The 17,043-nt window shown below is 38.1% G+C and overlaps 1 protein-coding gene across 1 annotated transcript in view; it reads right to left on the bottom strand.

Moving 5' to 3' along the window:
* Nucleotides 1-17,043, bottom strand: part of KCNU1 (potassium calcium-activated channel subfamily U member 1) — a 261,654-nt gene that overhangs the window by 111,882 nt on the left and 132,729 nt on the right. Inside the window, 2 exon segments of the mRNA XM_043981056.1 lie at nt 15,069-15,169; nt 15,317-15,406. Coding sequence (XP_043836991.1) covers nt 15,069-15,169; nt 15,317-15,406 — 191 coding nt within the window.

Below are 17,043 nucleotides of genomic sequence, written 5' to 3'. Positions count from 1 at the left end.
TGAAAAAAGATCATAAAAAAGGGAAAAGGACCCACGTGTACAAAAACATTATAGCTGCTCTTTTTGTGGAGTCCAAGAATTGGAAATTGAGTGGATGCCTACAAATTGGGGAATGGCTAAACAAGTTGTGGTATATGAATATAAGGGAATGCTATTGTGCTGTAAGAAATAATAAGCAGGGAGATTCCAGAAAAACCTGGATTGACATGAATTGATGCTGAGGAAATGAGCAGAACCAAGAGAACACTGTACACAGTATCCACAAGATTGTGTAGTGATCAACTGTGATACACTTAGCCCTTCTCAGCAACACAATGAATGATCCAAGACAATGTCAAAATACTCATGATGGCAAATATTCTCCACATCCAGAAAAAGAACTATGGAGGCTGAATGCAGAGTGAAAAATACTATTTTCACTTTTGTGGTTGTTGTTTCTTCTTTCTTGCATTTCTTTCCTTTTGTTCTGATTCTTCTCTCAGAATAATATAGAAATAAGTTTAACATGATTGTAATGTATAACCTATATCATATTGCTTGCTGGCTTCGGGAGGGGGCAGCGAAGGCAGGGAGGGAGAAAAATTTGTAACAATATCTTACAAAAATTGAGATTGAAATCTATCTTTACATGTAATTGGAGAAAATACAATACTATTTAAAATGTGTTATACTAAATAAGGAGATGTATATGATGGCACAGGATATTTGAAGAGAGAGAAAACTCTCATTTCATTTGGGGGAATCAGAGAAGACTTTAAAAAAGAAGAATTTTAGCTAGGTCTTGAAGAATGAGATGTTTTTTGAAAAGTAGAGGAGTGGGGGCAGCTAGGTGGCGCAGTGGATAAAGCACCGGCCCGGGATTCAGGAGATCCTGAGTTCAAATCTGGCCTCAGACACTTGACACTTACTGGCTGTATGACCTTGGGCAAGTCACTTAACCCCCATTGGCCCGCAAAAAAAACAAACAAACAAACAAAACAAAACAAAACAAACAAACAAAAAAAGAAAAGTAGAGGAGTAAAGGAAAGGTACTCCAACTGGAAGTAAGAAGATGATGAGCAAAAATTTTAGAACATTAAATTCACTCACTTATAGTGAATTAGGTTTGCTTACAACATAACCTATCTAAGGAAATGGTAGCCTAGAGCTAGATCCTAGAAGGTCTTGAATGTTCTAAGATAGTCCAACTTAACTTGGTAGGAAATTGTGAACCACTCAAGGTTTTTCACCTAGGGTGACAAGATGAGAGATGGCTTTTAGGAAACTATGTCTGTTAATGAAATGTAAAATTGGTTGGGAGATTGGAGATAAGTAAAAAGTTATTGCAATAATACAATGGATAACTAATGAGGCCAGGCATGGCGCTACACAATTTTAATCTCTACAGTTAGGTGGTACAGTGGAGTGTGAGAAAATAATGGGATTTGGCAGATACTCAAAGGCTAACTTGGAGATTAATCTAAACTGATTGAATTAAGTGAGAGTGATTGACTTTGTTGATTAGCCTAATTCAGGTTAATTAGATTGTAACCACACCTGGCATACCCTTAAGAAGGTATTTTTCTCAGAAGCTAAGGACATTGAACTCGAGACCACCTTCAATTCCAGTGAACCAATGGATTTGGATAACACCTACCAATCATCTTGAAGCAGTGTGTAAGGACCAACTCTGCTCTAGACCTATAAAAAGCTTCCACACTCAGTTTGAGGGCAGTTTGTGATTGAAACAGGCTCATGGCAGAGTACTTGAGGAAGAACCTGACCACGCTGGAACTCTAGGCTAGATAGGCCTTTTCTTAACTTTCTGAACTCTATGTGAATACCTGGTATGCTTTAATAAATGCTTAATGCCCAAAGACTGGTGCTAAAGCTTCTAATTTAAGGTGACCACACATAAGATTTTTTTAGACATCACATTTAGATTTTAAACATCACATGAGAGAGCACTGAACTTGAAGTCAGGAAGACCTGAGTAAAAATCTGGAATCAGGAACTTACTAGCTATATGACCTTAGGCAAGTCATTTAACCCATTTGCCTCAGTTTTTATAACTGTAAAACAGGGATAATAACAACTCCTATCTCCCAGCATTGTTGTAAGGCTTAAAGGAAATAACATTTAAAAATGCTTGGTACAATGCCTGGTATATAGTAGCTGCCATATAAATGCTTATTCCCTCTCCTCTCCCCTTAATACTGAGAAGGCCGAGACTGATGGATGACTCGAACTCAAAAGTTTTGAGTCCAAAATATTCTTTGAGAGAGATGAAAGGAAGGAAGAAAGGAAGGGAGGGAGGAAAGAAAGGAGGAAAAAAGGAAGGAAAAAGAGAAAGAGGGAGAGAAAGAAAGAAGGGAATTGACAGGGAAGGAAGAGGGGGAGAGAGGGAGAAAAAGAAAGCAAGAATAAAGGAAGAGAGAAGGAAAGGAGAGAAAAGAAGGGAGGGAAGAGGGGGAAGGAGGGAGGAAGCAAAAAAGAAAGGAAGGAGGAAAGAAAGAACCTAGAAAGAAACTAAAAAAACAAAGAGGTTAATAAGGTCTTGAACTACAGTAGGGCAGTGGGAACTGAAAAGTGAATGAATGTGAAAAAAGAGAGGAGGTAGAATTGGTAGGAGTTGCACTAGAGTGATACAGTTCTAGGATTTATAATGTGGAAAGAGAAGGGACTTTTAATTTACTGAGTAGATAAGGAATGTTGTATGAGTTATGTATTTAACTACACATCTGGACAATAGTCGATATTTCTCCTCTTGGATTTTCCAGTTTGGATAGTCAGGCCAGGCAGTCAGTCAGCTCCCCAGTGCCTTGCATGTAGGAAACAATAAGCATTTGTTGAACTGGATTGGAAGTTGCAAAAGAACAGATTTTTTTTTGCTCAATATATGGGGGGAAATGCCTGAAAACAACTCAAATGTGAATAAGATAATGAATTCCCCTTCTCTAGTATTCTTCAAGCAAAGGCTGGATAACTATATATTGGGGATTATACAGAAGAGTTTTGGTAAAAAGAGGTTGACCTATGTTAAGGGATCTAATATCCAATTTTAAATCTCACACCTAGTCATCCTCTAAAGTCCATTTCACCTCTGAGTTGCTTCTCTTGCTTATTCCTCCTTAACTCGGTTTTCCTTCAGAGGAATTCATGACTTTGAAGTTGATTCCCCCCATAGAAAGGGAGCTATATATAAACTCATATGTTCCGTTAAGATAGAGATAGGGTGAACAGTAAAAAGGAGGATGGGATTTGTTTGGATTTCAAGGTGGGTTTGTAAAATATAGAGCAGGGGGCAGCTAGATGGTGCAGTGGATAGAGCACCGGCCCTGGAGTCAGGAGTACCTGAGTTCAAATCTGGCCTCAGACACTTAACACTTACTAGCTCTGTGACCCTGGGCAAGTCACTTAACCCCAATTGTCTCCCTAAAAAAAATAGAGAGCAGGAAATATTTTAGAGAACACATTCCAATATTCTAATTTAAAATTGGAGAAACTGAGACCAGAGACCTAAAGCAACTTGACCAAGTTCACAGGGTTAGGAACTGGCTTTTCCAACTCTAATACAGTTTTATTTCCACTATCTCACAATGCTACTAAGCCTTTTTAAAGAAAGAGTGACCCTTGACTTAGCATTAAAATAGGAGAAAACTACAGTATGGTATAGAGGAAAATGCATTTCATTTGGAATAAGAAGATCTGGGTTTGAATCCCAATTCTGCTACTTTCATCTGCTTTGTGGGAAAAATTACCTAAACTCTATACCTCTTAGATTTTTCACCTCTAGAATGAGGTTAAACTACATGACCTTTTAGTTGTCTTCCTCTTCTAAATCTATGATTCTTTCTTCTGGGAAATGTTAATTTTTCATTCAGTGGCACCTAATGAGTCTCTCCTGTAATGTTTTTCTAGTGCGAGGGTTCTTAGCATGGTCAACAAACTTTATATATTTCTACTCACATATGGGAGGGAGGGAATAAGCATTTATTAAGCACCTACTATATGTCAGGCAGTGTGCTAAGTGCTTTATAAATATTTCACTTGATTCTTACAACAACCCTGATATGGAAGTACTTTTATTATATCCACTTTATAGCTAGGCTACTGAGGCAGACAGAAGTGAAGTGACTTGCTCAAGTTTATACAGCTGGTAAGTGCTTGAAGCTGGATTTAAATTTAGGTCTTTCTGCCTCCAGATACTCTATCCACTGTACCACCAGCTTCCTATAATTGGTTTTCCTTTGCAATCTTATGTATTTTATTGTATGCATTTAAGAAGATTTTTTTCTGAGAAGAGGAGGTTTATAGGCTTCCCCTGACTTATAAACAACTCTCTATGTCTCTCTGTCTCTTTCTCTCTGTCTGTCTCTGTCTGTCTGTCTGTCTGTCTCTCTCTCTCTCTCTCTCTCTCTCTCACACACACACACACACACACACACACACACACACACACACACACACACACACACACACACATCCTATTAACCCCTGTTCTACAGACTCCTAAGATGATGCTTCTTAGGGCTGACTATAAGACTAAGGGTAGTTGAGAAGGGGAGAAATAATCTTGTCAGATATATCCCTGTTTATCAACCCATAAGGATGGGCAATACCCTTTTTAGAATGACTATGCTATATACAACACTTAGCATGACACCAGCTAAAAGCAACTCCCCGGACTTGTAAAACTAGCCAGCTCCATGTTCTTGAGCCTGGGTAGACATTTAATGGTACTCTGGTGCCATCTAGTGTTTTATTATTGGATAAGCAGTTTACCAAGACTGGCCACCTACAGATATTATAAATCTCTTCACTTTAATCACTACTTACTAAGCATCCTACTATGTATAAGGTTCTGTAGAAACAAAAATAAAAGTGAAATTGCCCCTGTTGCCGGAAAGGTTACATCCTGTTGGAAGGATACAACATGAATATAGGTAAGTAAATGCAAAACAATTTCAGAAGTGGAGAGTATTAAATGATCAGAGATTTCTTAAAACTGTATATAAAAAGCTGCGAGGGACCTCAGCAATCATATAGTACAGTCCCTAAATTTTACAGACGAGGAGAACGAGGACAAAGAAGGACGATAGATTTTGCAGGTGGAGAGACTAGGACTCCTGGTTCCCGGGCCAGTGTTTCCCCTATGTCTGTCCCCCACCCCTCAGTCATATTGTCTTCCTTTCATTTCCTTAACATTAGCAGTAGTGTCTGGGCAATATTAGTAGTGATTGTGACGAATAAGATGGGATCGTTCACGTATGACAAGTAGTAGTAGTGCTTAGGGATGGGACTTTCACAGATAGAAAGCCCCTCTAGTTTTCTCTTTGAACACTGTAATCTCCCATTTGTTTCTTCCAAGAATGTAAGTATAAATAGATACATGTCATATTTGAGTTCAAGTATTTTAGGTATGTGGTACGGGGATAGTGTGCAAGTTCAGGATTATGCCAATATGCCTCACTTTAAGAACAGAGCTTCCTCAGTTCTTTTAAAGGTCTATTATTTCATCTTTATGTGTACTCCCTTATTCAATGACTGTAGCTTGCAAGTTCTTCATTGCTTAACAGTCTTCATGAGCTCTAAGGTGGGGGGGGGGAGGAAGCAAGGAAGGGAGAAAGGAGGGAGTGAAGAAAAGAAAAAAAGAATTAAGGAAGGAGAGAGGGAGGGAAGAAGGAAGAAAGAAGGAAGGAAGGGGGACATTTCTGAAGTTTGTGTTGTGTGGACACAGCTTTCAAAAGTCAGCTCAATTCTACCACTTGTGAGGCAGGGTTGTAGAGAAGGCTAAAATATCAAAGTATATAAAAACAACAGTAATAACAACTTTGCAAAAACTAATCAAATAGGTGTGAAGATACCCATTAGGAAAGGAATCTTTGTTTTACAAGCTGATTCAGAGCCAGTTTCTTTTAAATGACAACACTCCCTTAACGCATTTGCTATATAAGTTACTTATGAAAATAAGGCTTACCAACAACTTTTCAGAAACATAGCACGTAAACAAAGGGGTGGGGTGGGGGTGCGGGTAGGTACTCTCTCTGAGTCATATTTTGGTGATGTTGCTTCCTTAGGGTCATTTGAAAAAAGACAGGTTTAGGTTTTCATCCTTTGTTGGGGAAGTCATTGGGGTGTAATGGGAATCTGTTGAACAAATGGGTTAAACAATAATCTCTAAGGTGTTTTCTGGCTCTGACATTCCCTTCTACGTGACAGGGACACTTCCAATTTTGGCATTCTCTGTTCTGAGGCATCTTCCATGTTCAGTTCTGACACTGTATGTTTTAACTTGCCACCATCAATAACGTTATCTATTCTGAGTACTTTTCCAGGTCTAATAAATAATGTTCAAAGATGAAAAAAAGTCCCCAATTGTATGGATTTAATAGTCATAGGATTTAGAGTAGGAAAAGGTTTCGACCCACTCATTAAAAGATGAGGAAACTGATGTGAAAGAGGTAAATTTACTTGCCCAAAATCACAAAGATAGCACGTAGCAACACTAGAATTGGGAGCTTGGTCTACTGACTCAGTTGCAGTTCTCTTTCCACGATGTTTCTATTCCTGTTTGAAGGAAGAAGAAGGAATTTCTAGCATGCTATAGAGCAGAAGTGTCAAACTCACCACTAACAGGTTGTATGTGACTGTGACCCAAATCAGACTAAAATGTAAATGGGAAATATTTAATAAAATAAATGAAAATACAATAAAACATAGACAAGTTTACATTTTAAAACTAAGTCAGTGTGCAGACTGAAGGGATCCTTATGTACAGATTAATGGCTTCCATTTCTGCTTGAGTTTGACAACACTGGTATAGAACACAGAGCACTGCATTTGGAATAAGGGTGTCTAGGTTTGAATTCAGCCGTGTATGACTTGGAAAAAGTCATATGATTTCCCTTAATAAAAGAATTGGGACAACAAAAGCTCAGTGGTTTCCCCTAACAGTCTGAATAACCACTAGATAGATCATTTCTCCTGGAGTGGTGCCACAGTACTGGGGAAATTAAAATGTTTTACCAAAAATCAAAATGGGGAGAGAGTTTGGTTTGCAAACTCTGAGCCAAGTGAAGCATAATTTTAATTGCTGGAAAGATTCTACAATTAGTTATGGAAGGAAGGAAGGAAGGGAGGGAGGGAGGGAGGAAGGAAGGGAGGGAGGGAGGGAGGAAGGAAGGAAGGAAGGAAGGAAGGAAGGAAGGAAGGAAGGAAGGAAGGAAGGAAGGAAGGAAGGAAGGAAGGAAGGAAGGAAGGAGTAACACCAAAGTGTAAAAATGACTTTATCAAAAATGGTTCATTTTCTATTGACCTCATTGCCTTCCCCTCTAAAGTTGTTTTTCAGTTACTTCAATCATATTTGACTCTTAATGACTCCACTTGGGGTTTTCTTGGCAAAGATACTAGAGTGGTTTGCCATTTCCTTATCCAGCTCATTTTGCAGATGAGAAAACTGAGGCAAACAGGGTTCAGTGACTTGCCCAGCTAGTAAATGTCTGAGTCTAGATTTGAGCTCAGGGAAATGAGTCTTCCTGACTTTAGGTTCAGCGCTTTATCCACTGCACCACCTCCCTGCTCCCATCCTCTAAGGTTACCTTCCTTTCAGTTACTTTGTATGTACCTTGTATGTGCGTATATGCCTATCTAGTATGTGCATATATATACATACATATATGCATCTGGGGTATATGAGGTGTTAAAGTGTTAATACTTCTGGTGGGAGGAATGCTGAGCCTGTTTTCAGGGCTGTTTTCCACCTTTGGTGTTGTGGTAAAAAAATATGAAAGTTTTTTAACAGTCAGTTAGGATAACTGAAAGACGCCAGTTTTTTTAAGGACCACCCTTTCAGGGAGGAGACTAAGGGCATGAGCTACGCATGCCAGTCCACCTGCTGCGCACATCAGACTGCCTGCTAGCACTCCACTTCCGGGGTGCGAGCTTAAAAGGCAAGGAGAGAATGGAAGTGGGACTTTTTCCTGCTCTGCTGGTCTCCTGACTGCACTGCACAGGCTGATGCTGACGAGAGTTCGACTGGGCCCAGCTCGCGGTTAGCAGCAGTACGCGCTTGACACGGTCTCTCTCTCTCTCTCCCCAAAGGTGGCCTTCGGCTTTTGGTGAGTTTTATACGGAATATAGACTAAGTTTAGACTTAAGACGATTTGTATTGTATTTCTCCTTTCCTATCCTTCTAATCAACATCACCTTGTGACTACCATACAATAAAAGCTCTAACTAGAAAACCAGAAGCTTCTTCCATTTACTAGTCTGGGAGATAAATTAAGGGAAAGGTTAAAGAAGGGAGATTTATGATCTAATATCCAATTTTAAATCTCACAGTTTCCATTGCCACCCAGAGCTCACCTCTGGCTCCAAAAAGCTGTAGCATGTGTGGTGGCCACACCCTGGTAAATCCATTTCATCATATGGATTAAACTAGGTTGAATGTAACTGAGGGGCCAAGCAAGTGAAGACTTCCCCAGTAGAATAAAGAAGATCTAAACAATTTGTTGCAATGGGCCATGAATGTAGTAGAAATAGGTGCTGTGGAACGCTTAAGAGTTTGGTTAGACATTGAGATGCCAACGAGATCAATGGCATACCAAGCCATCACCAGTCATCTTGAGTTTTTCTTGCCACTGGATTCCAATAACTCTGGAAAAGAGAGTGAGGCTGACAACTTCAGGCAACTATGTCTCACTTAAACTGAATTTATGCGTGAGTCAAAAGACAGCATCCATACCATTTTACCATTTTTACCTACCTCAAGATCCTGTGGTGATGGACAACTGATGAAGTAACTGATACAGATAAACCAGAAGCTGTCACAATCCTGCTCAAAGGCAGGCCAGGCATTCCCAATAAGATCAAGGGTGAAAGAGGAATGTCCATTATCACCTCTATTATTTAATATTGTACTAGAAATGTTAGTTTTAGCAATAAGAGAAGAAAAGAGAAGTAAAGGAATTAGAATAGGGAAGGAGCAAACAAAACTATTACTGTTTGCAGATGATGTGATGGTATATTTAGAGAATCCTAAAGAATCACCCAAAAAAAAAACTACTGGAAACAATAAACAACTTTAGCAAAGTTGCAGGTTATAAAATAAATCCACATAAGTCATCAGAATTTCTATATATGACAAAAAAAGCTCAGCAGCAAGAGATAGAAAGAGAAATTACATTTAAAGTAACTGTAGACAATATAAAATATTTGGGAGTCTACCTGCCAAGACAAACCCAGGAACTCTATGAACACAATTACAAAACACTTTTCACACAAATAAAATCAGATCTGAACAATTAGAAAACTATCAATAGCTCCTGGATAGGCTGATCTAATATAATAAAAATGACAATTCTACCTAAATTGACTTATTCAGTGCCATACCAATCAGACTACCTAAAATTTATTTTATAGAGCTAGAAAAAATAATAACAACAAAAGTCATCTGGAAGAACAAAAGGTCAAGAATATCAAGGGAACTAATGAAAAAAATGAACAGGAAGGTGAGCTAGCTGTATCAAATCTGCAGCTATACTATAAAGTGTCAGTTATCAAAACTATTTGGTACTGCTTAAGAAGCAGAGTAGTAGATGAATGGAATAGGTTAGGCACAGAAAATATAGTAGTAAATAACTTAAGTAATCTAAATCCAAAGACTCCAGTTTCTGGGATAAAAACTCACAATTGGACAAAAACTTCTATGAAAACTGGAAGATAGCATGGCTGAAACTAGGCATAGACCAACATCTTACACCTTATACTAAAATAAGAACAAAATGGGTACATGATAAGAGGTAATACCATAAGTAAATTAGCAAAGGAAAGAATAGTTTACCTCTCAGATTTATGGAGAGGAGAAGAATGTATGACCCAACAAGAGATAGAGAATATTATGAAATGCAAAATGGATGATTTTGATTACATTAAATTAAAAGGTTTTTGTACAAACAGAAGCAATGAAGCCAAAATTAGTAGGGAAACAATTTTTTTTACAGCCAGTGTTTCTGATAAAGGCCTCATTTCTAAAGTATATAAGGAACTAAATCAAATTTATAAGCATGCAAATCATTCCCCAATTGAGAAATGGTCAAAGGATATGAACAGACAGTTTTCAGATAAAGAAAGCAAAGCTATCTATTGCCATATGAAAAATGCTCTAAATCACTACTGATTACAAAAATGCAAATTAAAACAACTATGAGGTACCACCTTACACCTATCAGATTGGCTAATATGACAAAAAAGTTAAATAATCAGTGTTGGAGAAGCTGTGGAAAAATTGGAACACTAATGCATTGTTGGTAGAGCTATGAACTGATCCAACCATGCTGGAGAGCAATTTGGAACTATGCCCAAAGGGCTATGGAACTGTTCATACACTTTGACCCAGTTGAAACACTACTAGGTCTGTATCCCAAAGAGATCAAAGAAGAGGCAAAAGGACCCACATGTAGAAAAATATTTATAGCAGGTCTCTTTGCGGTGGCAAAGAATTGGAAATTGAGGGAATGACCATCAATTGGGGAATGGCTAAACAAGTTGTGGTATATGAATATAATGGAATACTATTGTACTGCAAGAACTGATGAGCAGGAGGATTTCAGAAAAACCTGGAAAGGCTTAAGTGGACTAATGCTGAGTGAAGTGAGCAGAACCAGGAAAACATTGTACAGAGTATTAACAACATTGTTTGAGGATCAGCTGTGATAGACTTAATTCTTCTCAGCAATACAATGATGTAAGATAATTCCAAAGAACTCATGATGGAAAATTCTCTCCACATTCAGAAAAAAGAACTGTGGAATCTGGATGCTGAAAAAAAAAAAGACTAAACAGCAGCAGAAGTTTTTAAGTAGAGGCTGAATGACCATCCCATGGATGCCGTAAAATAGATATTTGATTAGATATGGATGGCCTTTCTGAGCTCAGACATCTCTTCTAACTGAGATTCTATGGATTTTATTTATTTTTGCAGCTAAAATAAAGGGTGTCTCAAAAGTCTTAGTGTGGTTTTAAGCTAGTAGAAGCTTATTAACCTTATGCTTAATGAACAATAAGCTATTAAGCTTTAATAGCATAAAACTTCACTAAGATTGTTGGGATATTCCATATTTTTTGTATTAAGGCCTTTTCCCCTTCTCATATTCTTTGGTTAAAGGTATAGCTCAGACTGTAACATTTCATGAGCTAAATTCCCTCTAGTTCTAATATTCCCTGTTCTAAATGCTGACATATCCTAGTCTATATGTTAAGTCCCCATTCAGTGCAGAGAGAGAAATATCTGCTGCTCTATGAGAAATTGGAGATTGTAGCCACTCCAAGAAAGCTAAATGTCGATTAATGAAAATGAACTGAAGAAAAATGTGAGCCCAAAGTGATTGTTAGTTCTTCTTAGAGTAAAATTTATGCTATGATGGCAGTTTATTTTTGGCTAAGCAGAATGAGGAACCAAGGGTAGGGGTTGGGGGGGGTGGGCAGGAGGGGAAGTAGGATTCCTGAGAGACCCAGAAAATCAGTGAAAGAGAAGAACCATTAAGTGCTAAGAATTTCATTTTATGCCTAGATCAATCATACTAAAACACAGCTTTCATAATAATAGCTCCCACTTCTATAGCACTTAAAGTAAAAAGAAAAAAAAAAACAACAAACTTCCCTCACAATTTCTTTGTAAGGTAAGAAGTATTGGCCCCACTTTACAGATGTGAAAACTGAAACACAGACCATTTCTTGCCTTACCCCCAAGCCCATCCAGCTGGTATTTTTCATAGGCAGGACTCCAAAAAAGAAGGGTCATCTCCACAGTCAGTGTTTACTTCACAGAAATGCTCATTCAGAATGTACTCCAGTCAGCAAAACTTAAAGGGTGTGTTTTCTCTATATACTCCAATTTGAACTTCTTGGTCTGATTTTCCTGGACTTTATACTCTGGCCACATGCTTCTTTTTCACTACTCCCCAGTATATACCCCTTGTATACTTTTCCCCAGTTCCAGATAGTGTGTGTGTGTGTGTGTGTGTGTGTGTGTGTGTGTTTCTGTACTTTAAGGTTCACAAAGCACTTTACAAATAATATAACATTAAATCTTTTCTCAATGACCCTTTACAGTAAGTGATATCCCCATTTTATAGACAAGGCTGAGAGGTTAAGTCATTTACCCAGGGCCATATAGCTAATAAGTGAATGAGAAAGGATTTGAACTCATTTCTTCCTGACTCCAAGTCCAGTACTCTATCCACTGCACCACTTAGCTGTCTCATTTAGGCCTCTTACTATGCTTTGTAGCCAACATGCTCATTCCTAACTCTTCTCTTTCTTATGCTGTTTCCTCAATTCTTGAGGGGAAGACAGAGAAGAAAATAAGCACTGGCATAGTCTCTACCATACACTGTGCTAAGTACTTGATGAATATGAGCTCATTTGAGCCTCACAGTAACCATCTGAGGTAAGTGATGTTATCCCCATTTTACAATCAAGCAAACTGAGGCAAGCAGAGAATACATGATTTCCCCAGAGTCACATAGCAAGTGTCAGAGGGTGAATCAGAACTCAAATCTTCCCAACTCCTGGCACAGAGCCGTATCCTACTGTGCCACCTACTTGCCTCCAAGACTTGCCCAGAGTTACATAATTTCAATATATATTTTAGCACTTACTTGATAAGTTATTTTTAAATGCAATTTGTCTCCCCAACTAGTGGAAGGTAGACACTGTGGCTAATACATCCTTTCTGTTCTTCACAATAGCTTGGAAGTAGTAGGTACTCACAATAGGCTTCTTGATTAATAGGTTGATGTATACAAAACTAATCACTATCCTTTTCTCTCAACAGTATATTTCCTTTGCAAACTTCTCGTAGCGATTCTTTACTCTTAACTTCTTACCCCTTAGGTGACACTGCCTTTTCCTGGAATCAGGATGGCAGATATTGTCTAGTAGGGGGCAGGTTTGCTATATCACCCCTTAGGGTGGTTTGGTATCCTTAGGAATTGGAGCATCTCTTTTTGGGGGGGGGGCGGGGCAATGAGGGTTAAGTGACTTGCCCAGGGTCACACAGCTAGCAAGTGTCAAATGTTTGAGGCTATATTTGAACTCAGGTACTCCTGAATCCAGGGCCAGTGCTTTATCCACTGCCAACTAGCTGACTGCCAGGTCATCAAATTATAGATGAAGAAATATAAGACCCAGAGAGTTTAAAAACTTGTCCAAAGTCACAATAGTTGTAAAAAGCACAACAGAATTTAAACCCATGTTCTCTGCCACCAAATATCACATTCTTTCCACCACTCCTTTCTTAGTCTATGAAATAGGCAAAAGAATTTTCATGAACACTTTCCCTTAAAAAAGGATCGATAGATGCTAGACACAGCTAGAATAATCACATCATAAAATCATATTTATTTTAACATTCAAGAAAAAGAACTTTTTAATCGTGTGGGACTTATCTTTGAATCATCTGTCTTTCCATAAACAATTTAGCGCTTAGCTGATGACTACTATTTTTCATACAGCTTGTTTCTTCAACTGATTTGAATGCAGGGATCATGGCTTATACTTCCCTAATCTCTATAGCCTAGCACAGGCATAGTCATATATTAGGTACTCATGACATCGTTGTACAGTAAGACCATTAACTCATCAGATTGACGATCAGAATTAGTTTGTTTGGGGTTTTTTTGGAGATTTTTTTTTCTTGCTGGGTAATGGGGGTTAAGTGACTTGCCCAGGGTCACACAGCTAGTAAGTGTCAAGTGCCTGAGGTCTGATTTGAACTCAGGTACTCCTGAATCCAGGGCAGGTGCTTTATCTACTGCATCACCTAGCTGCCCCCTAAAATTAGTTTTTATAAAGGAAAGAATAACAGTGAGAAAATTATGATATAAAATTGAAATACCAACCCTCAACTATTTAAACAATAGTTTAAAAGAAGAATGACCCTTCACTTTACTCTAGAAGAGGAGAGCCTGCCAGAGAGGTGTAGAGGATAGAAAATCAAAATGGGAAATAAAACAAAAGGAATCATATCAACACCAACTATAAACATTTTGTTTACCACTCTAAATTAATTGTCAAAACAAAGAGACCAAAGTTTCCCTGAAAGTTCCTCAGATGTCAAACAGCTACCTGACTTAACTATTCTGAGAGAAGAGGTAGCTGCTAAATAAAATTCTAGTTTAGGATATGAACTCAGGAGGATGATGGATATCTATGAGTGACATGGTCTCATAATGTAGGAAGAAGAAGTGGGGACAAAACCAATTTAAAGAAAGCTTACTAAGATTATCAACTTAGCAAAGTCAACCAATGGCAATTAAGGATGAAAATGGCAGGGCTATAAAAAGAAAACTTGAAATTATTCACAAAAATTATTGCCACTTTTTTTCCTATTAAGCACAGTGAAACTACCATGTAGAACAAAGGTAGGGAAAGCAGCTGGATTGAGTATATAGTGTATATAGATGAGGTATGTGCTGGAGGCCATACAATTATGAGGGTATTTATGAGATTATATATATGTATATGTATATATATATATATATATATATATATATATATATATATATATATATATATATATATATATATATATATATATATATAAAACTTTTGGCCAGTCTTCCAATAACTTCATCACAATATATTGCTATTAAAAGTACTAAAGGAAACTCCTGAATTAATGAGATCACAGATATATTGGAAGTTTTTATACTAGCTACCTTGTTTAGGAAAACAAAAGGAGATCTATAAGCCTCAAAATGCTTTATATGTCAGTATAAAGGATTGTAAAATCTGAAAACACTTCAGAAATTATTGAGTTGTTTAAAAGTTTTAGGGATAATCTGGTGGGGTATCAGATTATTTTCCTTTAGCCGGTGTTCCATTTAGAAATGAATCCTGTTTTAATTATGGTATCTCTTTATGCCCCATACACAGCCATCACTCCATCTCCTGGCCCTTGATGAGCCTCAGTTCAGTTTCAAAAGTTCAGTTCCTCTCAAGCTTCCCCACCCATCTGATTGCCTCTCCCTTGGCTGGTTCTTATGGAGCTAGGGTAGACACAGACTTAAAGAGACAGCACTTACTTGCTTCCATTTGGCATCCTTTCTTGGACTTGCAGCCACAATATCCAATGAGCTCTGGGGAATTCACATCACTGTGACAGTTGATACAGTAAAAAGAGGCTCTGGATAATAAAAGCAAATCAGGAAGGAGTCTGATGAGGCTTAACACTCTGAAGGGGACAGGCTAAGTCAAGACACCTGCCCATAAGTTGCACTTATATTAGTGTTCCCCCCACCCCTAATATAAAATAACATAAAATAAAATTTACCTTCTGACTTCCTGTATAGATTTAGCAATAAAAAATCCCACTGCGTTCCTGTTTACCTTAATCAGTGCAGGTGGATTTAACATTATGCTTCTGCAAATGCAAAATGAAAATATGGTTATTGTTCCCTGTTGTCACTGAGGTGGCCAAGTGGTACAATGCCTAGAGCATAGGGCCTCAAGTCAGGAGGACCTGTGTTCAAATCGTGTCTCAGATACTTCCTAGCTTTGTGACCCTGGGCAAGTCACTTAACCTCTATTTGCCTCCATTTCCACCATTCTAAATGGGGAAAATAAAAGCACCTACCTCTCAGGGTTTTAAGGATCAAAGAAGATAATATTTGTAAAGCACTGTGTACAATGCCTGGCACATAGTAGATGCTTATTCCCTTCTTCCCTTCATTGCTGCTGGATTCTTAAATTTAAGAAGTTAATAGTGATTAGTATAATTTTACTGCCAAACATAAAGAAAACGTGTACTTGATTTCTTCCACAATCAAGCCCAGAATTAAATACAGAGTGTACTCAAGTTCCCCTTCATCTCTCCTCCCCAGCTCCAACTAAACACACAGGGAAATGCAGTCACATCTAAGTTGAGTACTACTTCAGATTATTATCTCTATCAACCAATCAGTCAATCAGCATCTATTAAGCACCTACTATGTACTAAGCACTGTGGTATATGCTGGGCATCCAAAGAGTAAAAATGTAATAATCCCTTCCCACAGGAAGCCTACATTCTTGAGGAGAAGAGGAAGAAAGTGATAACATATATGTATAACACACAAGAAATACAAAGGAATTTCCCAAAGGAAGCCCTCACTGATTGGGTAGAGGGATGTGGTCAAGAACAACTTTATTTAAGAGGTAGTGTTTAAGCTGAGTTTTGAAGGAAGCCAGGTCTTTAAATTGCTGTTTGTGTACTGTTTATTTATTATCCTTATCCATAATCAAAATGAATGGCAGTAACAATAGAGCTTTTTCTCAGAAATCCTCTGAGGTAGGAACTAAAAATATTATTATGCATGTTTTATAAGTTGAGGAAACTAGACCTAAGAGATGTCAAATGACCTCCCCCAGGGTTATTTCCCTAGCCAGTGAGTGTTAGAGTTAGGATTCAAGGCCAAGTATCTTGGTTACATGTTTGGTTAACTTCCTGCTACAAATCTAAGACAACAAGTTCAGATCTGAATTCATTAACAATGAGTTAAATGCCTAGTGTGTATAGAAGCACTGTGGTTGGAGAAGGTAAAGTTTTAGATTACATTCAGTCCCTACTCACAGCCTCTAGTAGGAGGATAAAATGCAAAGATAATTAAGTATATTCAATATGAAATATTGCATAAGGGTAATGGGGAAAAAGGACAGTGGGAAAAGTGTTCAATTTGGAGTCAGAGAACATAGATTCAAATGCTGTTTCTGCTATGTTTAGCTGGGGTGACAGCGGTGTTACCTGATCTATTCCTCAGTTTCCTCATCTGCCAAATGAGGAGATTGAACTAGATAATCATTAAAGTCCCTTCCCAGATGTAAATCTAAAATCTACCTGAGTACAAAGGTGAAAAGTAAACTCCTGCATGACGACCTCTTCTCTTGTCCTACCTAGTGTGTTCTTTAGATTTCTTTTTTTTTTTTTTTTTTTTGGTGAGGCAATTGGGGTTGTGACTTGCCCAGGGTCACACAGCTAGTAAGTGTTAAGTGTCTGAGTTCGGATTTGAACTCAGGTCCTCC

This window comes from Dromiciops gliroides, chromosome 2 (assembly GCF_019393635.1).
Source record: "Dromiciops gliroides isolate mDroGli1 chromosome 2, mDroGli1.pri, whole genome shotgun sequence".
Lineage (NCBI taxonomy): Eukaryota > Metazoa > Chordata > Mammalia > Microbiotheria > Microbiotheriidae > Dromiciops > Dromiciops gliroides.
This window is presented reverse-complemented; position numbering and strand designations above follow the sequence as displayed.